The sequence below is a fragment of the Lotus japonicus genome, chromosome 1 (genome assembly GCF_012489685.1).
Source record: "Lotus japonicus ecotype B-129 chromosome 1, LjGifu_v1.2".
In the NCBI taxonomy this organism is placed as follows: Eukaryota; Viridiplantae; Streptophyta; class Magnoliopsida; order Fabales; family Fabaceae; genus Lotus; species Lotus japonicus.
The window spans coordinates 108273087-108295387 of NC_080041.1; the positions used below are offsets into that span (position 1 = coordinate 108273087).

Consider the following 22301-nt stretch of genomic DNA (forward strand, 5'->3'; position numbering starts at 1 on the left):
GCGTAGGTCTCAAGGTACTGATGCTAATCCTCACTTCTGATCGTAAATTCTGCCGCTTTTCTCTATGCTTTTCTGTGCTCTAAGTTTTGAGGTTTTTACAAAACTATCTAGATAACTTTATCTTTCTATCTAAACTTATTCCCTGCGTGCCCCTGAGCATGTTTAGCGGATTTCATTTCGCCGATTCTCGCCGAATTGCCGCCGAATTTCAATTCTGCTCATAATACCCATGTTTGGCTAAAGTTCCAACCTTTGGGCTTAAAACCCTCGACTGAGTTTAGCGTTAGTAAGATTAGTCGTCATAATCGTCGTTGGTATCAACCCCATCTAATTTATTTTTTGAAATTCTGATTTTGAGTTTCCGAGCTAAAAATATTGACCAAAATACCCCTGCGACAGTTTTCGATTCGATAATTTTTCTGAGAGTTTCCCTGGCCTAGATATCGCCTAAGAATACCTAGGAATCGATTTAGATCGAAGAAAAAGTTCGGGAACCCTATTTTTTAGAGTGGCCGAAACCTATTGCTTAGGATTCTTTGATGGATTGTTAGATTCTAAGACGATAATTTTCTTATGAGCTGTTGGTCAATAGATATTGAGTCTGAGACTGTTGGTGGAAGAAGCTTGTGATGAGATTAGAATAGTATTAGCATGATGTTCATGGTGGTGAGTATTAGGGTTGAGCTGTTAGCTTGATTGCATGACGACACTTGTCTGATCGTTCATGTAGCGTTTGCGTTAGGTTTTGAATCATGGTGCTTAGAACACTAGCCTGAGCCTAATATCCATGCCTATTCGAGGATGATTGATAGATATCTAGGTGTTGTTTTTGTCGTGTATGTCACCCTGAGGTGAATTGGTTGTGACGTCTCCCAGTTTTGGGATGCATTCTAACGCTACTTGTAGAGTGGAAGGAAATCTGAGGGAATGTTATTCCTGAGCGGTTCTCTGACGCCAAGTTTCGAGGACGAAACTTTCTTTTTGAGGGGTAGTATTGTAAGACCCATGATCTTAGAATTAAATAAATAATTAATTTCCAACTCACGCATAGGATTTTGTGTAAGCTCGAGGGGAACTTGACTTGTGTTTAATGTTTGGATTAGCGTTATGAAGAAGAAAGTTCAGGAAATGGTTAAGAATAGTTCTATAGTCGCTATAGGTTATAGCACGAGCTTTATTCACTTCCGTCTTAGGGCGAAAGCGTTAGTAAAAGGCTAATCCGCTCTTAAAGCACTGTAGAAGCGGAATTCAAAAATATTCAGAGGATTATAAGAATTTCTCTTATTCCTTTCCTGACGAGTGTTTCAACACGAAACCTGGAATGTACGAATGATCGATTTCGTTTCTCGGAAGTTTGCCGAAACTGAATCCCTAATAGCTCAAGAACCTTAAAGTAAACTGTTGATGAAGACTTTTTCTATTCGGAGCTTCAAACGAAGATTCCACACACGTACACCTATTTCTTTCGATGAAGGTTGTGGTGGTGGTGGCGGCGACGGTGGCGGCGGTGGTGGCGGCGGTGGAGGTGGTGGGTAGTGGGGGCGAAGGTGGTGGGTGGTGGCGGTTGGTGGAAGAAAGAGGTAAGGAGAGAGGAGAGAGAATGTGAAGAGTGGGGTTAGAATTTTTTTATATTTTTTTTCATTAAGGGTAGTTTAATATTTTTGCACTTTTTGAGGGGTCTAAATAGTTGTTAGGGGGTCTGAATAACAATTCCCATGAAGAAATTGTGATAGAATCAAATTTCAGTAAATTCAAAACTTTAGCTAAAAGTTGAGACCGCAGCAAGAGAAATCTACAACTAAAGGAAAAGGGAAGTGAGTTGAAATTTCAAATCAAGTTGATTTACGAGACAAGGTTAGCTAAAAAGAGAAATAAGGGGTCAATTCATGACGATATGGCTTGTGGCACCTAGGAAGTTGGCGATCGGGGTGAGTGTCACGGGAACATTTAATAGCAGTTCTTTTAATGATAATAATAATTCCCATCCCATTAGTCTAAACATAGGCGAATTCTCTGGTACAGGAGCAATTTTTTTGGTACGGTACAGAAACGATGTGGACGAATGAGAGAGTGGCATGTGTGATGTTTATTGATTGATCTTATATGTTAATTACAAGTAGGCCCCAATGATTTACCATGTAAATTTGTACAGATTTTTTTATTTATTTTTATCAATCCTCCTATCAGATAAGAAATCTAACAAATTAGGGTTCCCAAAAGAGGGGAAATTGGACTACAGAGTTTTGCAGAATGATTGGATGATTCTTGCGTTTGTATCGTTTGCATTCAAGGTTGGATAAGAGGGCAAGGTGGAAACTACTGGAGGTATAGGATAGCATAAGAACAAAATCACGTAATAAAACAACTGAAGAACATAGGAACCATGTCAATGAAAATCTCATCGAAGAAGAACAAAACCACATAATAAAAAAATCAAGATACAAACATACCGTGGAAAAAAATCACATAATTTTTTTTTTGGTCAAGACACAAACCAACCGTAATTTTTTTTACCAGGGTCAAATCATATCAACCTTGATGAAACTTGGTTTTTCTGGTTAATTATGAGAGAAGTTGGATGGAGAGGATCCGAATCCCAGTAACGAAAAAAGTATTGGGGTCATGGCATAAAAAGAGTAAATGATATCCGGTCAGCACTAACTTATTGATGTCATATTAAATGTATTATTATTATTGATCAATATCACTACTGTACCGTACACTCATTTGAAATCCATTATCTCGCTGGTTGTCTCATTCTCTACCCATTATATTCAAATTGGAACATGTCATTTAAAATTATAATTATTATACTCATGCGTACATTGATACAATTTAACATGACACTGAACGTGACACATAATGGGTACCGAAGATCTTCATCGAATCCAAACATAGGCGAAGGTGTCAAGGAAACAAAGCAGTAGTCTTTATTGAGTTATACCGTACCCAGCTGTGATGCCATACTGATGAAATAAATCCTAGGGTAGGGTGCCAATATCTATGATGTCCATAATGCTCCCATAGTGGTCCTATGCCACCATTTTATACTGCTTGTGAAGCATCTTTCCTTTAAAAGAAGTTCTCTTACTCATGTTCTTTTCTCTAAATGCTCAATTCAAATGAGGCCACTTAGAGCAACTCCAACGCTGGTTTCTTAACCCAGCTGGAGTTGCTAAGATACGGTTTCTTATTTTTTTCAGCATTGGAGCTTGCTGAAAAGGCAGGTTCAGTTTCTTAGCTACAGTGCATGGTTGCTTCTGCAAGCAACTATGCTTTTTGGTTTCTTAAGTTAAAAAATGATATTTTCTCTCACCGAAACCCAACTGATTTCAGTGGGAAAACAACAGAATGGAAAACAGAAGGCAAGAAGATGAAATTGAACATGAACATAATTTTTTTGCAATAAATTTACATGAACAGAACCTCAAATTTACAGACCAGAGGTTAAAATTTACATGAAAAAAAAAACAAAACAAAAATCATAATCCAAATCTTGACTCAGAAGCTCTGATCTGCAAAGGGAGATGAGAGAGTTTCAATAGAAGGGTCATGAACAAACGAAAATCAACAAAACAAAGAGAAAACAACACGAACTCACCTCAGATCACTTTGCATGTGAGGAAAGGAAGCTTCTTTGCGAGATTGAAGGCCTTGATACGATGAAACAAGGCCGGTGGTTGCCGGATCGTGGCCGGAGGGTGGCGGGTTGGGGGCGTTAGGCCTGGAGCATGGCTGTTTGGCGGCGGATTGTGGCGGAGCCTGGCTTTTTGAGGTGGATCGTGACTCTTCTTCTTCCTGCGAGCGTGAGTGAGACCGAGAGAGGAGATCGCGAACAGGAACAGGAGAGGAGAAAGAGAGAGCGAGTGGGTGAGAGAGATAGAGAGGAGGGACAGAGGTGGAGATGGCGGTGGTGGGTGTTTGTTGCCGGTGGAGGTCGTTTGGAGGGGCTTGAGGAAGAAGAAGGTGAAGGAGAGAGCTTGAGGGTTAGGAGGAAGGAGGGTGAGGGTGAGGAGCGGCTAGGGTTCTGAAGATGGGAGAAAAGAAAATGTATTTATAGTGGGTGACCGGCTGAGCCGGTCATCCCACCGTTATGGACCGGTCCAGACCGGTTTAGACCGGCTGGAGCCGGTTTTCTGCCCGTTTGGGCTTTTTTTTTTTTAATTTTTTTGAATTGACCGGTTTGACCGGTTTTCTTACCGTTTTTTTCAATTCTCAGCATATTTACCTTATATATAGTATTAGCAACAACAAGTATCGCATTCATTGGCCCAAACCACTATTTAACCTTCAATTCCCAGTTTCTTTACCTTATACACTAGCATTTGAAACACTAGCATTTACTCCCACAATTTCTCTCTTGTCCAAAAATTCTCAAATTTCTCAAAATGTCTAATCCTTATGAGCAATACTATCCACTGCTCGACAATGAAACACCTCCTACAAGTGAAGGTTTGCAACCTTCGCTTATGTTTCCGCCACAAAACCAATCTCCGCAGATGATTCACCCGCAAAGCCAACCTATGATGGTGTTCCAACAACAAAACCAACATTCGCAGATGATTCGCCCGCAAAGCCAACCTATGCCGATGTTCCAACAACAAAACCCACATCCGCAAATGTATCAGCCACAAAGCCAACATCCGCAGATGTGTCACCCTCAAACCCAACCTCCTCACACCGGTGGTAATGTTCAAAATCCTTCGTATCAAATGTTTCCACAATCGTTCTACCATCAAAACCAACCTCAGGGTCAAATGGGACCATATCCACCACAAATGTCTTATCCAAACAATCCACAATATTGCATGTATCCACCACAATACCAAGCACCTCCTACTGGTAGCTATGCCCGATGTGAGGCTATGCCCGATGAGCCTGAATTTTCTACTCAACGGGGTCTAGATGATATTGATCTTGAAGAATCCGGAAAGAAACGCACCAAATGGAGTGGTAAAGATAATATACTTCTTCTTCAATCATGGCTCAACGTTTCTACCGATCGGGTCGTGGGAAATGAGCAAAAGTCAGATTTGTTCTGGAATAAGATTCGAGCCCAATATGAGGAGTACCGCGACGATGCCTCTCCTTCGAGGACATGGTTATCCCTGAAATCTCATTTTAATAAATTGAATGCTGATCTTCAAAAATTTGTCGGTTGCCACACTAAAGCCGTCAATCATTGGAAAAGTGGACACTCAGATAAGGATATCATGGCTACGGCGCATCAATTATATCATGTAGATACGGGTAAAGATTTCAAACATGAGAATGAATGGCGGTTGGTGAAGGATGAACCAAAGTGGAAGGGAACATTTATGACAACCAGTTCAACGAGGCAGAAGAAGTCAGGAGATGGGGTGTATGCAACATCGTCTGACCGGAGTGCATCAATTGAGGGCGACGAATATGAGGCCACACAACCAGCAACCCGCCCGTTGGGAAAAAAGAACCAGAAAAGGAAGGCCAAAGTAGGAGACACAGCTTCAAGTGATCTCGATTATGTTCCTAACTCCGAGATGATAGCCATCGGGAAAGCTAAACTGGGATTCCTTGCGAGTTTTGAGAAGCTCAAGACTGAAGAACTGGAGGTGAAAAAGGAAAAAAACAAACTTCAAAAGGCGCGGTTATTGAAGGAATACAAAGATATCCTTATGGAGGACACATCTGAAATGAACGAGGTGCAGTTAGCAACGCATCAGCGCCTAGTTGAATTCGCCATGAAAGAACTAGGAATGTCTTAATTCTTGTTGTTGTCTTTCTTAGCGTGTGCCAATGTTGTGATTTTAGCATTTCTACTTATTGATTCTGCATTAGTGTTGTAATTTTAGCATTTCTACTTATGTGTATTGCATCAGTGTTGTAATTTTAGCATTTCTACTTATGTATTCTGCATTAATGTTGTAATTTCAGTATTCGAATTTTTCTTAATGTGTACTGCGTTTCTACTTATGTGTTCTATATAGTCGTTGGGGAATATAGTCGTTCGAGAATATAGCCGTTGGGGAATATAGTCGTTGGGGAATATAGCCGTTGGAGAATATAGCCGTTGGGGAATATAGCCGTTGGGGAATATAGCCGTTGTAGAATATAGCCGTTGGGGAATATAGCCGTTGGAGAATATAGCCGTTGTTGTTTCTCTTATTTATACATGTCATATTTCATTCATCTCAACATTCAAGAGTTGTTTTGTCCTCTCATATTGTCTTCCTCCTATCCAATTACACTGATAGTTTCTCATTGTGTCATAGAATGGATCCAAACAATATGGCCGACTTGGACATTTACGACGTTGTCATTGACGAACTTATCAATGACACGACTATAGAAGATATGATGCAGGAGGAGATGGAGTTTTATCAACGACGTGCCAACACCGTTAGGCCCAAGCGAACAAGAAAGGTGATAGAGAGAGATCGTGAAGCTGGGAACGAGCGGTTGTGGAATGACTACTTCTCCGAAAATCCTGTGTACACGGAAGAGCTTTTCCGACGAAGGTTTCGAATGCGAAAGCATGTGTTCCTCAGAATTGTAGGGGCCCTTGGGTCTCATGACCCGTACTTTTTAATGTCTGTCGATGCAGTTGGAAGACAAGGCCTGTCACCATTACAAAAGTTCACCGCCGTTATTCGTATGTTGGCGTACGGATCACCTGCTGACAGTGTTGACGAGTACGTTCGAATTGGTGAAAGTACTGCAATTGAGTGCTTAAAGAATTTTGTGGAAGGTGTGTGTGCAGTATTTGGTGAAACATACTTGAGGCGCCCGAACCAGGAAGACATTACCCGCTTACTTCAATGGGGCGAGTCTCGTGGATTTCCAGGTATGTTGGGTTCTATTGATTGTATGCATTGGGAATGGAAGAATTGTCCAGTTGCGTGGAAAGGTCAATTCACCCGAGGTGATCATGGAAAGCCCACAATCATGCTTGAAGCAGTGGCATCACAAGACTTATGGATTTGGCATGCATTTTTTGGCATTGCAGGTTCTAACAATGACATTAATGTGCTAAATGAATCTCCGGTTTTCAATGAGGTTTTGAGTGGAAATGCTCCCATGGTGAACTTTAGCGTGAATGGAACAATGTATAACATGGGATACTATCTAGCAGACGGTATATATCCCCCGTGGGCTACATTTGTGAAGACCATCCCAATGCCGCAAGGAGAAAAAAGGCAAAAATTTGCGAAAAGACAAGAAGGAGCAAGAAAGGACGTTGAACGTGCATTCGACGTTCTCCAATCTCGGTTTGCAATAGTTCGTGGTCCATCACGCTTTTGGCATCCGAATGAGATGAAGTCAATAATGTATGCTTGCATCATATTGCACAACATGATTGTTGAAGATGAGCGCAACACGTACCGAGGTAATTTTGTTTATGATCAGGTCAATAATGACATATTGGATGCTGAAGTAGTAAGTGGTCCTATTCCCGCTTTTAGAAATATCTTGGAAAGAAGAGCACATCAAATTGATAGGTCAATTCATCACCAGCTTCAAGCAGACTTGGTGGAGCATATTTGGCAGCTTCCCGAAAACGAGAATAATGAAAATTAACCTTCAAGTGTTATTATGTATTTCATTTCAAATGTATTGTTGCTTATTTTTCATTGTCATGTATTTTCTTTCGTCTTTATTTCTATCATTCAATAAAATTGTTTTTGCTAGAATTAACACAATGTACTTTTTTATTTTTGTTTCAAGTTAACATGTCGATATTTAAATTTAATTGTTTTAAATATTAAGTAAAATTAAATTTAAATTAAATTCGTATTAATTTTAATTAAATTATTTTTAAGTTGAAGTATTGATTTAGTATTAAATTTTAAATCTAAATTGAGTGAAAATAAATATTATTAATTTATGTTGTATGGTGGGACACGGGTGGGACCCTTCAAATAATAATTTAAGAAACCATGGGTTGGAGCAAAATCTGCTTCAGTTTCTTAGGAGTTTCTTAAGTCTGATGTGGCAGACAGGGCCCACAGGAATAGTGCTGAATAGTGCTGAATAGTGTGTTAAGAAACCAAATAAGAAATTGTGGGTTGGAGTTGCTCTTATAGCACTCACTGTACTGGAATATGGTTGGTTAAAGACAAATTCTAAAAAGGAATAAAGGTAGTCAGCAACACGGACCACCCCCTTTTATTTTTCATGAAACAACTATCACAAAACCTTAAGCTCTTTAGGTGCATGGGACAAGACTTGAATGGTTGATGCATCAATAATCAAACTTTATAACACTTGATATTATGAACCAATTATTCGAAAAGTTTAAAATCGTTTTCATATTGTATTTTTACCATCATTCTTGTTGGCATTTCTATTTTTTTATTGAAACTTTGCATGTGGATTTAGCTTTGAGTGAGACTATTCTGCACTTTGACTCTCTGTTTGAAGGAATATGGTACAAAAGGAATAACCTTTTCCTCATATCTGTCTGAAATTCTGAACTTATAACATGCATGATCAAGAGATTTTATTTATTGAACATTTAGTGCGATCAACATGGACCATCAACAGCTATATTCTTTGCAGCTAGTTTTGGTCATTAATTCTTATCTTAAATGGTTCAGATTAATTCATAAAAAGGTTAAATTGGTTAAAACGCTTATTCACTTGTCATTTTGCTGCTGCTACAAAGATTGTAGGGGAACTGGGGAAGCAAAGGCTCTGAATTCTTTAGTGATAAGGGATAAAGTATTACTGTGTAACAGAAAGTCAGAAACTGACAAGTATTTGAGCTTTATGTTATCATATTCATCACCAAACAGACTGCACCATTTACAAAAATGCCTATCAACCCCATATTTGAGTTTTACAAATATTCCAAACTTCTGAAAATCTTTGTACAGATAATGGATTGAAAGTTGAAACTATAAACACCATTATTACCAGTCTACCATTGTAACTAACAACTTATCATTATGTTCTAGAGTTATATAACATTGTAGCCAATGTCTGAACAGAACACAACAAATCAGATATGTGGCTAGCTTCAGTTACTGGTTCAGGAAGTTCCTGATATGAGATATCATTTCTTGGGTCCGAGAATGGGAAAGCTGATAATTATGCAGCACTTGGAATGCATGGCCTACTCCCTTGTAGACAAATGTTTCAACCCTTTTCCCTGCTTTTGCCAAGGTGTTTGAGAACTCCAAGTTTCTATCTTTGAGTATATCCATTTCTGAAACGCATACCATGATGGATGGAAGCCTCAAATCTCTCAACTTGCCAAGAGGGTTGCAATAGGGGTGGTCACGTGTAGCTCCAAGAGGAAGTGCTAGCCTCCAGTAAGTGTCAGAAACTGGCAAAGTAAGTGCGGAATTGGGTACCTTAAATAAATATAATACAAAATCATTCACGTGTCTTTCACAAAATAAATTTATTTTTTGGATCATTGGTTCCTGGCATGGTATTAGAGTCTCTATTTATGGCTAAGTTATTTACGGTTCGATCATTATTGCCCCACTATTCTAATAATAAGTTGAGCTTCATCACAAGGTAGGTGACCATTATTCAAGCCTAATGGACTCTTGCAGAAATGGGCGTATTATAAATATAACATAAAACCATTGTTCACGAAATTACCTGATAGGAATGCTTCTCAGAGATTGTTCTTTCCTCTCCTCCAAAGAATGGTTGGATCAAGATCACACCCTTGAGAGATAATGGATTCAGAATGTTTGAGCTTGATCCTAGGCGAGTGGCCACATTGTAAGCTATGTTGGCCCCTGCACTGTCACCAGCTAGAAACAAGCATGATAAATTGCAATGACTCAGCCACCACTTTTGCACACTTGAGCCATTCAGAGCTTCTCTCTTCACCCACATGAGAGCATTGAAGCCATCATCATATGCAACAGGTAAACGGTTCTCAGGAGCTAAACGGTAATCTACAGAGACAACGACACAGTATGCTTTGGCAGCAAGGCTGGTCAAGAACTCATGGTAGCAGCTCCAAGCAGCAGAGCCAACACAAAATCCACCACCATGGAAGTAAACAAGCAGAGGAAGAACCTTGTTGCCATGATGACCACAGCTCAATGGCACGTACAAACGTGCCCATAAATTGGCATCTCTATTGATCATGGACAAAACCAGAAAAAATGAGTATCAGAGGGACAAAAGTTTAAAACATTAAGCAACATTAAGAATAACTAATTGAGGAAGACAAATACAACATTCGAATACTACTTTATAAGAAAAATAATTATCTTAAGAGAGCGACCGCTCCATTTTTAATATACCTAGGTCCGTCCCTGCTGTTGATTACAACATCTCTTGCAGTGACACCGCGTTCTGGTGCCACTGCGCTTGAGACATGAGGCACAAGTGGTGGCCTCTCAACACGTCCATCTCGATGGACTCTTATGAGTCCTTCAATTTCCTCAGTGATGACACCCTTTTGCTGATGAGTGCCGTTTAGTTGTGGGTTATGCCTGAATGAAATGGTAGCCATGCTATTGACTCTTAGAAAAATATTTGAGAAAGAGTGAAAATTGAAATTCTGTTTGTGTTGGCATAAGGGGTGCTCTAGTTTACTCCTTTTATAGGAGTCTGAAGAATAAAAAGACTTGGCCTCAAGGCCAATGAGAAAATTTCAAGTTGGAAAAAAAAAGGTTGAGAAGCTTCGCATGCTTTTCTGTAGAAAACAAGTGGCAAAGGTCAATCCCATTTATTGCTGACTTGAAGATTCTCTTCTGAAGTTGTTAAATCATCACATGTTGACTCTTCAAACTTCAATGGTTAGATTTTCATGCCTTTTCATGAAGTAAATTGCTAAGTTGCTACCATAAATAAACACAAGAAATCAGTATTACTTACATAAACTATGGAAGGATAATGATGTTAATTTCCACATCTTATGTTTTATATTGTAACTTGGCTTAATTCCACTTTGGGCCCCTGATGTTTCACAAATGTGCGGTCTGCATCCCCCCATGTCTAAAATGTGCGTCAAGCTCCTTCATGTTTCTAAAGCGGTCGATTAAAGCCCTTCCGTCCATCTCCGTTAGTTGACTAACGAAAATGCTGACGTGTAACTTTTTTAATCAATAAAATATTTATTTTTTAAAACAAAATAAATAAATACTAAAAATTTTCAAAAACATAAAATTCAGAAATCCAGGTTCAAGCAGCACTCATGTTCAAATGCAACCCAGTTCAAAACCCTAAATCCAGAACTCGTCAGCTTCTACTCTCACAAACCCCAGATCCAAACCCAAACCCATAAATCACAGAGAATCGAAGAAATAGAAGGGAAGACGTTGGGTTTGGTATCTGAAATCCAAACCATAAATGCACAACCCAGTAGTCAGATCCGTTGCAGAAAGGCCTTGACAACACAAATCGAATGGAGAGTTGATGGTGCGGGCTTGGTCGGCGGCAAAAGGCTCTGAAGGTGTCGTCGTCGACAAAGAAGGCTTTGGTGAGAGCAGAATCTTCTGAAGCGATTCCAGATTCGAATTCATCTCTGCCAGATTCGTCATCGCTTTGCATCATCAGTCCCCTTTCCTTTTCTCTTCAGATATGTGAGCATCTGGGCACTAGGGGTGATGAATTGTTGATGGGTTTGGTGAAGAAAACCCAGATCCATACACAATAACAAGCACCCCAACCCGAAAATCCTCACCCATAACAGAACCAAGAAGGAAAAAGGGAGAGAAAGGGGAGGAAGATTGAAGGGTTCAGATTTTTGAAGCTTTTTCACAGTACATCACACATGAAGAAGAAGAAGAAAGTGATTGAGGTTCGGGAACAGTAGTTGCGGTGGCTGAGGCTGCAACTAATCTTTTAAAAATATTTGGGTTTTTTTAAACAGATATTTAGGGTTGGGGTTCTGGGTTTGGATTGGGTTGTATGAATTTGGGAAAGTTGAAAAGATTATTAGTTTTTTTTTCTTAAATTAAAAATTAATGGGTTTTAAGTTCAGGAGTTGAAGATGATATATAAGAGATGAATTTTATGCTTTTGTAAAATTTTAAAATTTATTTATTTATTTTATTTTTAAAAATAATATTTTATTGATTAAATAAGTGATACATTAGTATTTCCGTTAGTCAACTAACGGAGATGGACGGAAGGGCTTTAATCGACCGCTTTAGAAACATGAAGGAGCTTGAGCGCACATTTTAGATATGGGGGATGCAGACCGCACATTTGTGAAACATCAGGGACCCAAAGTAGAATTAAGCCTTGTAACTTTTAGCATTGTCTTCTTTTTCAACTAATAACACTGCTAATTTTGTCATATCAGCATTTCTTGCATTTTTTACCAATTATTTTTTAGTCATAGCATGTAGCGCTGCTGATTCATGAAACCGTGTGTCAAAACCTTGGTTACTAATTAAAGGCACGCAAGAAATCCAGCATGCAATAAACAAGAGGAATCTAATTGAATGAGGGAATGTACAAGATAAACATTATTCTTATCAGATGGAGGTGAATGCAGCATTTCATGCGTTACTTGTGTAATAAGCATGAGGATCAACTCGCACCACTATTATGACATCTTAATTAGTTCTGTGACTTTTGTTCTACATATACAAGGATGAAAGTACACACACGACCTATCTGTTTCAGATTTGATACCCAAATAGATAAGTGATGTGAAATAAGACACTTGTCAAAGGCTGCTTTAGGGCATGTTTATCCTTTCTACAATTCGGTTTCTGTTCTATAATTGATTCTAAAGTCAAAATCAATGTTGAGGAGAAGCTTATTAGCATGTTTAGATAACTTATTTTTCTTCAGAGTCTATTATGTCAACTACCCCATAATTGCTTTTGTCTTTAGAACTAATTATAGAAGCAACTAACAAAAGCTTTGGGCGGCCAAAATTAATTCTGAGAATAAATAAGCTGATTCAAACATCATCACGGATACATGACAAAAGTTTTGCATAATAGTGAAGAGTTCTGCATATTAGTGATCACTATACAAAAGTTCTGCATATTCATCACAATACATGCTAATAACTAGTGGATGATGTACATGTTAGTTATTAGTGATTGACAGGTACAGAAGTTCTGCATATATTACTATTGTTTCGTATATATTGTAGGATTTAAAGTTAATAAAAGAGAATCAACATCTCTGTCTACTTTGGGGAAAATTTCCACATCATGTAATATGATACATATTTTTTAATATAGACTTGTTTATTCCATTCATGCACAGATCAAATTAAGGTGCTGAAATACACCAACTCTTGATCTTTGCTAGCCGAAAGTAATTCATGAGCAGGGCCGGCCCTGGACCTGTGCAAGCAAACCACAGCCCAGGGCCTCCAAAAAGAAGGGGCCCAAAAAAAAATTCACATTAAACTTTCCCCGAAATAAAATTTAGTTATAATAATTAATGTTCAAGATGTTGTTAATGACTTGAGCTAGTCTAGTGGTTAGTAACTGTGTATGTTATTTTTATGTATGAAATTTCAAACGTTAAAATTATTACGGGTCCATTTTTATTATTTGTCTGAGGCCTCCAAAATGTCGGGACCGGCCCTATTCATGAGCTAAACATTAATGTATCAAAGAGATATTAGCCTTTCCATGCAAGTATCATGCATGAATTTGGCACAGGATTGAAGTTTACTTAGATGGATCAAACTTGGTCTGGCCAGAAAGGTTTGCAATATTCAATAGGTCCCATTTAGAAGATTTTATTCCTGGAATCTAAATCTCATGCAATCACTTAACATCTTGGAATTGGAGGTTCATGACATCCACTGAATTCATTCAAGTGGTACATATTTGACTCCTCTTATGCAAATATCAAGTTTGAGTCTATGTATGGAAAACATCATGTTGCTCGAACAGAATTATCTCTCTGAAAGGATAGTATATTAGACCCAAAAAATATATTCCAATCTCTGCACAAGATTCTGCAGCGGAAGGCACGCGTAAAGAGTTACGGGTGATATTAATCACACATAAGTTTAATGGTAGTAAGAGTCAAGATTCTTCCCATATCTACAAAATCCAGATGAGCCTGTCAAGTTTCAGAGCCTATTTTGTTGTGATGTGGGAATTAAGGGTTGCTGCTGCTATCTTTATTCTTTGGTTTCATTATTCTCCTTCTTTCTTCTCTTTTGACCGTCTCCATCCACATGTGTGTAGTCAGACCGAAGATAAACCACTAACCCTTAAGTGTCACTTTCTGATCTCCGTTCAAAATGCTATATTCATTTTAGAAAACTAAGCAAAGCCATGGAGTTGAAATTTTATCTTAAGAAGGTGGTACTTTCTCTCCTCTAAGCATATATGACATTTATTAACCATTGTAATTCCCATGATCTAGTTAGTAGTACTAGTCCCCAAACAATGAACGAATATGCTACTAAAATGTCTCAAAGAAAATGGAAAACTTCTTTTTTCCTTTTATGAATCTTTGATACAATTTTAAACTTGATGGGGTAACTAAAATGTCTTAAACAAATATACATGTAACTCTCGCCACGGCGAAGCTTCCTTTTATTTAATTTTAATTTTAATTTAATTTAACTTTAACTCATACTAGTTGTGAAATTTAAATTCCAAAACATATTTTTATAGTATGGTTCAGTTGATATCTTGTATTGTATAGTATAAAGTTTGATAGGATAAGAGATAATAAAATTAATATATTATATGCAGTTTGGTGATACACCGTATAACTTATTATATTGTTTAAAATTGTACAATCATATGTTTGGTGTAAGGTAGTGGTAGTAGAAATGGCAGCAACGGTGGCGATAGAGGGTGATAGTTGTGACGATAGTGACAGTGGTGGACTGGTGGGTGATGGCGATAAAGTAGTGGCGATAGTGGAGGTGGCAATAGTGGTAGTGGGGATGATGGTGGTGGAGTTGGTTGTGGTGGTGGCGATTACCGTAGCGGTGGTGGTGCCGACAGTGCTATAGTTGATTATTATGGTTATTTTTTATATAAAAAAATGAATGTAATATCTTACGTTCATTTTTTTTAGATGAATATCTTACGTTCATAATAATATTAAATATGTCATAAAAATTGATATTAAATAGTTTTAAATGATTGATTTAGAAATTAACTCAAAAATTTTGTATTTTATGTTTTCGTATATACACTTGGAAGATTAAAAAGGTTTTGGATTTTTGGTATATTGATTCATAGCATTACAAATTAGAAAAAAATTAGAATGTAATTAGGATTAGAAAAAAACCTTAAATATGTGATACATATTTAAAAAAAATGAGATAAAAAATTTGAAAAGGTATAATGCATGCCGATAAAATACTCTTATACCATCTGTGCATGACGCGAGATTAATGCTAGTGCACACTATTGATGGTAAAGAACAGGCGAAAACCATATGTTAATTGAGTGTCGGAGAGTCACCATGGTTCAAGTAACCGCGGGCTGCTAAAAAAAATCCTCAAGCAGCAAATGGACTCTGGATTGGGCCGTCAAGTCTTCTTACTGTAAGCCCAGAAAAGCATTGGCCCCAGCCCACCATAAAATAGACTCCTTGTAAACGACACAGCGTATATGAAAGCATTCGTCAAAACGGCAAGACGGAAAGCACTCCCTGTTGTTCAGAGTGAAAACTGAAACCCCTAGCTAGCTCTACTACAAAACCCGCTTCTCTTCTCCTCTCTTCTCTTCTTCTTCTCCATTAGTGTTGTGTGTTCCTTCATCGCGCTGCACTTTCGTGTTCATTTCGCTCTCAAATCTCACCGGAAAGATGTCGCTGCGAGTTCTGAACCCTAACGCCGAAGTGCTGAACAAATCGGCCGCACTTCACATGAACATCAATGCCGCCAAGGGCTTGCAAGATGTCCTCAAAACCAATCTCGGTCCCAAAGGCACCATCAAAATGTACTCTCTCCTTTCTCTTCTTCTCTTCTTCGCTTTTCCATTTCACTTTCCTCTCTCACTCACGCTCTCTCTCTATGAATCAGGCTTGTTGGTGGCGCCGGCGACATCAAACTCACCAAAGACGGTAACACTCTCTTGAAAGAAATGGTCAGTTTCTAACTTTGTTATCGATCTACGAATAGGTTTATTTGATTCAAAAAATAATGGTGTGGAATGCTGATCTCGTTTTTTTTGGTTTGTTCGTGGTTGCAGCAAATCCAGAACCCGACGGCTATTATGATTGCTAGGACGGCCGTGGCGCAGGATGACATCAGTGGAGATGGTACCACTTCTACTGTCATCTTCATTGGCGAACTCATGAAGCAGTCCGAGCGTTACATCGATGAAGGTTATTCACTTTGTTACAGTATTGCTTATACACATATTTTTTTGAATGGTAAATGATTGTAGAGTTATTCATTGTATTGTAGTTGTACACCCTAATACGCGGCTATTAATCTTTAAACGAAGTTTCCTGGTTGTTTTATGATTTCCCTGCCACATTGACAAATGGGAAATTAGGAATCACCATTACTAGCTTCTTGCTTTTAGTGTGTTGTAATTGGTTGCTTATTATGGTTAGTTTGGGAGAGATTTAGAGAAGTAGAAAAATGTGACTTGGGGGATGATAAGAAGTTCTCTGCAACAGATAAACATAAATAAGTACATATCTAAAACATGTAATTAACTCCAGAGTCTATTTGTTTGTCTGTACGAGCAATCCTCTTGAAACAACCATGAGTTGTGCGCTGAGGAGATTTGATAAATGTAATCCTTTCCTGAGGGAGGGTTAGAGGAAAACAGAGCCCAAAATGCAAAGGATGTGGATGGGCATTTTTTTTCGTGTCTTTTTTGGTCATTTCTTTGAGACAATGTCTGAATGAATGTTCCAGGTATGCATCCACGTGTATTGGTTGATGGTTTTGATATTGCAAAAAGAGCAACTCTGCAATTTCTTGAGAAGTTTAAGACTCCTGTTGTGATGGGTGATGAGCCTGACAAGGAGATCCTTAAGATGGTAGCAAGAACAACCCTGAGGACAAAGGTAAATCTCATTTTATATATCTCTGTTTGCTGTTACTGACAGAATGACCAAATATTTGTCAACATAATTTTCACTAAGCATCACATACTTATTGTTATTTTATTTTCCTTCTCATTTGCAGTTGTACGAGTCACTTGCAGATCAATTGACCGATATAATTGTTAAGGCGGTGAGTACATATGGAGGTGTTGACATTTTAGTTTTAGTCCTTCTAAATATTTTTGCATGTTTTTTGTTTGGACATTTGACTAAGCTGATGATGCTTAATGTTGGACCTTTTACAATTGGGTGTTCATTGAATTGTGGTTTTTCTATGATAGGTTTTATGCATCCGTAAGCCTGAGGAAGGAGTTGATTTGTTTATGGTGGAGATTATGCACATGCGGCACAAGTTTGATGTTGACACACGCTTGGTATGTTTTATAATTACTGCCACTCTTCTGCTGACCAGATTTAGTTAGTTGTTTATTATTTTTATAATTTTCTTGAGACCCATACGATGTATTTACATCTAATAATGATGTTGCATTTTAACTCCTTATTTTTGCTAGTAAATTTATAGTTTCAACTGAATATTACTCCAGCGATGATCTCAGGTATACGAGATATCGAAGGCTGTAGCTTCTAGTTATGGACTTCTAATCTAATTGTTTGTTTGGTTTGGTATAGTAGTTGACATTCTTTAAACTTGGTTGCCAAACTGAATGTAGACTGCATAGGTTGTTTTCCGGATTGGGATTTGATGCCTGGCTAAGATATAAAGAGACAAATTTACTTCTGAAAAATGTTTAAACATGGAGAAGCTGTTCGAGTATAAAAACAAAAAAGTACTCAAATACATTTAAAGATAAATAAATTTATTTTATGCTAAAAAAACGCTCATATAGGAACGACCTTTCTAAGAATCTCATCCATACCTGCCAAATAAGATAATTATATTTGTCATCCCTGTCTACATTTACCCCTGTTGTCCTGGTAAGCAAGGATGAAAATAATATTTGATCTCACTTTCCCTCTTTATCAAATATGAACAGTTGTTAAGCTTATCTCTTGCCTATTTCTCTGTGGCTTAGAAAAGCTCAGTAACTTGTTGCCTGTGCTTCCATAACTGATACAGACCAATTTTGACTATGATTACAAATTGTTGTTGGATTAGAGGCCTAGGGTTTACTCTGTAACTCTCTAGAGAAGTAGCAAGAGGAAGAGTTGTGAGGAGATCTAAAGCACAGTGGTTAAAAGAAAAGATTATGTTAATTTAATATCTTAACTCATAATTAAAATGTGTAAATGAACTAAGCTACATCCTTGTGCTACTGTTAAAGATAAATAAATTTATTTTATGCTAAAAAAACGCTCATATAGCAACGACCTTTCTAAGAATCTCATCCATACCTGCCAAATAAGATAATTATATTTGTCATCCCTGTCTACATTTACCCCTGTTGTCCTGGTAAGCAAGGATGAAAATAATATTTGATCTCACTTTCCCTCTTTATCAAATATGAACAGTTGTTAAGCTTATCTCTTGCCTATTTCTCTGTGGCTTAGAAAAGCTCAGTAACTTGTTGCCTGTGCTTCCATAACTGATACAGACCAATTTTGACTATGATTACAAATTGTTGTTGGATTAGAGGCCTAGGGTTTACTCTGTAACTCTCTAGAGAAGTAGCAAGAGGAAGAGTTGTGAGGAGATCTAAAGCACAGTGGTTAAAAGAAAAGCTTATGTTAATTTAATATCTTAACTCATAATTAAAATGTGTAAATGAACTAAGCTACATCCTTGTGCTACTGTATTACTGTAGCATAGGCAGTATTCTTCATCTACAAAACATAAATAGCAACTAATATTTATCTATCATTTTTCACATATTTCACATTTATTTATATTGCACCGTGGCTCTCTGTACTGGGTTTACCTAAGCAGTTTATCAAATAACTCTTGCAATCAGCCAAATCACTGGATTTGTTTTTCTAGGTTGAGGGTCTTGTCCTTGATCATGGTTCTAGGCACCCTGACATGAAACGACATGCTGAGAACTGCCATATCTTGACATGCAATGTATCTTTGGAGTATGAGAAGAGGTAATCTAGCTGAGTTTTGCCAATATGTGTACGTGTGTGTGTCAGTTAAAATGGCAGTTACTTGGTGTTTTTAACCTGTTTCTATTCACACGTCAGTGTATTTGAAGAGCTAAGACTCTATCACACTCACTTCTTAATCTGTATACCCAAACAAGGCTGTTCTAGAACTATTGATAATGTTGAAACTAATGTATGAAGTTTTTAATATTCGCCAGTTAAAAAGAGTATAAAAACCAAGAATTTTGAAGTTTTTCTTCTGGTGATAACCGTGTGTTGTTAGCTTTACTCAATTGGTCTCTGTTCTGGTGATTGCGTAGTTTCTGTTCATCAGAAAATGTTAAATTAGTATGCTCACATCAAATTTTTGTGATTTTTATGTTAACTCTGTCTTACTAAGAATGGCTTTGTTAACCAAGAACAAATTATTCATTCATGTACTAAATGGAAAAATTGGATACTCACTTTAAAAATGTCTTTATCATATATCTGAATTGTACGTTTACACTTTCTTTGTCGAAAAAATGTTTTTAACCTAAAACAAATCTAGTGTAAATTTACTACAGGGATTTTTTTTTATTTCATTCCTCTATTTTGCTGGCATTACAATGATAAATTTAATAATTATACATTTATACTTGCATAAACATTGTTTGGTGAATAGTCTTATCACATTAGTTAATGCTGGATCCATTGTATGTTTTTTTATCATCGGATTCCTGACCTTATGAACTCATTAGTTCTCTTGGATGGCTGGATGTAGTCTGTGACTAACCGAGTCAATCTTTTGTCCTCTCAGTGAAGTAAATGCAGGTTTTTTCTACTCAAATGCTGACCAGAGAGAGGCTATGGTTGTTGCTGAAAGGCGCCAGGTTGATGAGAAAGTTCAAAAAATTATTGAGCTGAAAAAACAGGTAGAAAAGACATACTCAATACGTTTTTGTTTGTTATATTGCAATCATAATATTTCTCATCGCATTTTTCTAATTGCCTCCATACTTGTATGTGCAGGTTTGTTCAGGTAATGATAGCAACTTTGTTGTCATCAACCAAAAAGGAATTGACCCCCCATCACTGGACATGCTGGCAAGGGAAGGAGTAAGTAACGTACCATTATATTTAAGAAGTCCTTCAAATTTACTATTGTAAAATAGCTACTTCATGCAAAATATTCTTTGGAATTTGATTATGTACTGGGCATTGTACGCAGGGATTTAGGGCTTTTAGAATTTAATGTTTCAAGAGAATTTAACTGTGATTTTCTTTCCTTTTTCAATGAAAAATTTTCTGACAATGAAGTCAGGCGCTTTGGATATTTTGGTAATGTATGGAATTGGTGCTAGAGCTGCAGTATTTGTTTGTTTTCTTTTTTTGAAATAATCATGAGACTTGTGATTCACTGATATGTCTAAATGTATTGATTGAGTGTGTTGCTGAGCTGTAGATGGCCATGGCGCCAATTGCATATTTTTTAGCCATTACTCGAGCTGACATATTCATTTTCCTTGTATATCATCTACTGATAATTTTATCCTTGTGTTTTAGATAATTGCTCTTCGTAGAGCAAAGAGAAGAAACATGGAAAGATTGGTTTTGGCATGTGGAGGAGAGGCAGTGAACTCTGTAGATGATTTGACTCCTGAATGCCTGGGTTGGGCAGGATTGGTATATGAGCATGTCCTTGGTGAAGAGAAATATACATTTGTGGAAAATGTTAAGAATCCCTTCTCTTGCACAATCTTGATTAAAGGTACATCATCCTTTTACATATAGTGAGTTTGTCCAGTGTATCCTTCTATGTTTTTCTTTTTTTTACGTCATTTGCTATACATCTTAGGAGCAAACTTTGTGTCAATTTATTATCACTATTGTTGTATTTGATTGAGATATGATGGTTGCAATGATGTGTCATGGTGCAGGTCCTAATGACCACACAATAGCTCAGATCAAAGATGCTGTCCGTGATGGTTTGAGGGCAGTAAAGAACACCATTGAAGATGAATCTGTTGTCTTAGTAAGACTTCTTGTTTGGTCAATCAGTTATTTTGATGCCTGTATTATACAATTTTTTTTTTGTGTGATAGACTTGAGATGAATTTCCTTGTCCATGTTCAGGGGGCTGGTGCATTTGAAGTTGCTGCTAGACAATATCTGATTAATGACGTTAAGAAAACAGTTCAAGGGGTAATATGAATACTCTCACTATTTCCATGCTTATATTGTTCTTTATCTGTCAATTACATTTCAACACTGATGTTTATAACCTTGAATCAGCGTGCACAACTTGGTGTTGAAGCTTTTGCTGATGCACTTCTTGTGGTGCCTAAGACACTAGCTGAAAACTCTGGGCTTGACACTCAAGATGTGATAATTTCCCTTACGGTATGCTTCCTTTAAATGTATTGTACTTGTCTTCACATCCCTAATGGGATTGTTTAGATATGCTCATATGAAGTGGGAGACAAATTGGCATTATTATTATACTTGCTGAGTGCTGTTTCAGGGAGAGCATGACAGAGGAAATGTTGTGGGATTGTGCCAAAACACTGGAGAACCTATAGACCCTCAAATGGAGGGTATTTTTGACAATTATGCTGTGAAGCGCCAAATCATAAACTCTGGGTATGGTTGAACCTTGACTGTACACTTCAAATCTGCTTCCCATATCCATGTTCTCCTGCATCAAGTTTCGTTACTAATTTTTATGATATTATTACAGCTAGTTAATTTGAAAACTTTATTTGAAAATTCCACATTTATTTGCATCAAAACAATAATTTTCATGTACATTGATTTGTGTTGCAATCATGTAATCTTATCTCTTTTACTGTCCATGCAATACTACAGGCCTGTTATAGCATCCCAGTTGCTATTGGTGGATGAAGTTATTCGTGCTGGACGTAACATGCGGAAGCCAACTTAGATGTTCTTTCTTGCCTGGAGCTTCTCTTTCGAACAGGGCTTGCGTTCAACTTCCTTTATTTCGTGGTGTCAGAAATTGTTGTGACTCGCTACTTTTAATCGAGAGCTTACCTTAAAAGTGAAGCATGGGTTTTGTTTCTTTTTTCCTTTTTTTTTTCTTTTTGCTTTCTCAAATGCTGTGTAATCTAAGTCCACTATGACTGAATTTTGGGCCATTACTACTTTAGGAATTTGTAAGCATGATTTATTTTGTAGATCTAGTTGAAAGTTTGTTTTACCTTGAAAAGATGCTTTTGTTTCAATCAGTAGAAGCAGGTAGCACCACCAACCATCAATCTTTCGTTCTTATTGGATGGCCTGGTTTTATCCATCAT

At 37.5% G+C, this 22301-nt stretch overlaps 3 protein-coding genes across 3 annotated transcripts; 2 read left to right on the forward strand and 1 right to left on the reverse strand.

Moving 5' to 3' along the window:
- Positions 1 to 6021: 6021 nt before the first annotated feature.
- On the forward strand, positions 6022 to 7663 carry LOC130728998 (uncharacterized). The gene has a single exon (XM_057580601.1). The coding sequence runs from the start codon at positions 6253 to 6255 to the stop codon at positions 7555 to 7557; it is 1305 nt and encodes a 434-aa protein (XP_057436584.1). The 5' UTR covers positions 6022 to 6252; the 3' UTR covers positions 7558 to 7663.
- A 1339-nt stretch (positions 7664 to 9002) lies between these two features.
- Positions 9003 to 11502, reverse strand: LOC130718145 (probable carboxylesterase 17). Its single transcript, XM_057568639.1, has 4 exons — positions 11225 to 11502; positions 10251 to 10472; positions 9592 to 10081; positions 9003 to 9335 (listed from the first exon to the last, which is right to left on the reverse strand). Exons 1-4 carry the CDS (start codon positions 11500 to 11502, stop codon positions 9003 to 9005), a joined length of 1323 nt encoding a protein of 440 aa, XP_057424622.1.
- A 4018-nt stretch (positions 11503 to 15520) lies between these two features.
- On the forward strand, positions 15521 to 22297 carry LOC130728999 (T-complex protein 1 subunit zeta 1). Its single transcript, XM_057580602.1, has 15 exons — positions 15521 to 15842; positions 15926 to 15989; positions 16095 to 16230; positions 16775 to 16926; positions 17048 to 17095; positions 17247 to 17339; positions 18902 to 19008; positions 19805 to 19919; positions 20017 to 20103; positions 20551 to 20755; positions 20925 to 21019; positions 21121 to 21189; positions 21280 to 21387; positions 21509 to 21627; positions 21853 to 22297. Exons 1-15 carry the CDS (start codon positions 15709 to 15711, stop codon positions 21926 to 21928), a joined length of 1608 nt encoding a protein of 535 aa, XP_057436585.1. The 5' UTR covers positions 15521 to 15708; the 3' UTR covers positions 21929 to 22297.
- The last annotated feature ends 4 nt before the right edge of the window (positions 22298 to 22301 follow it).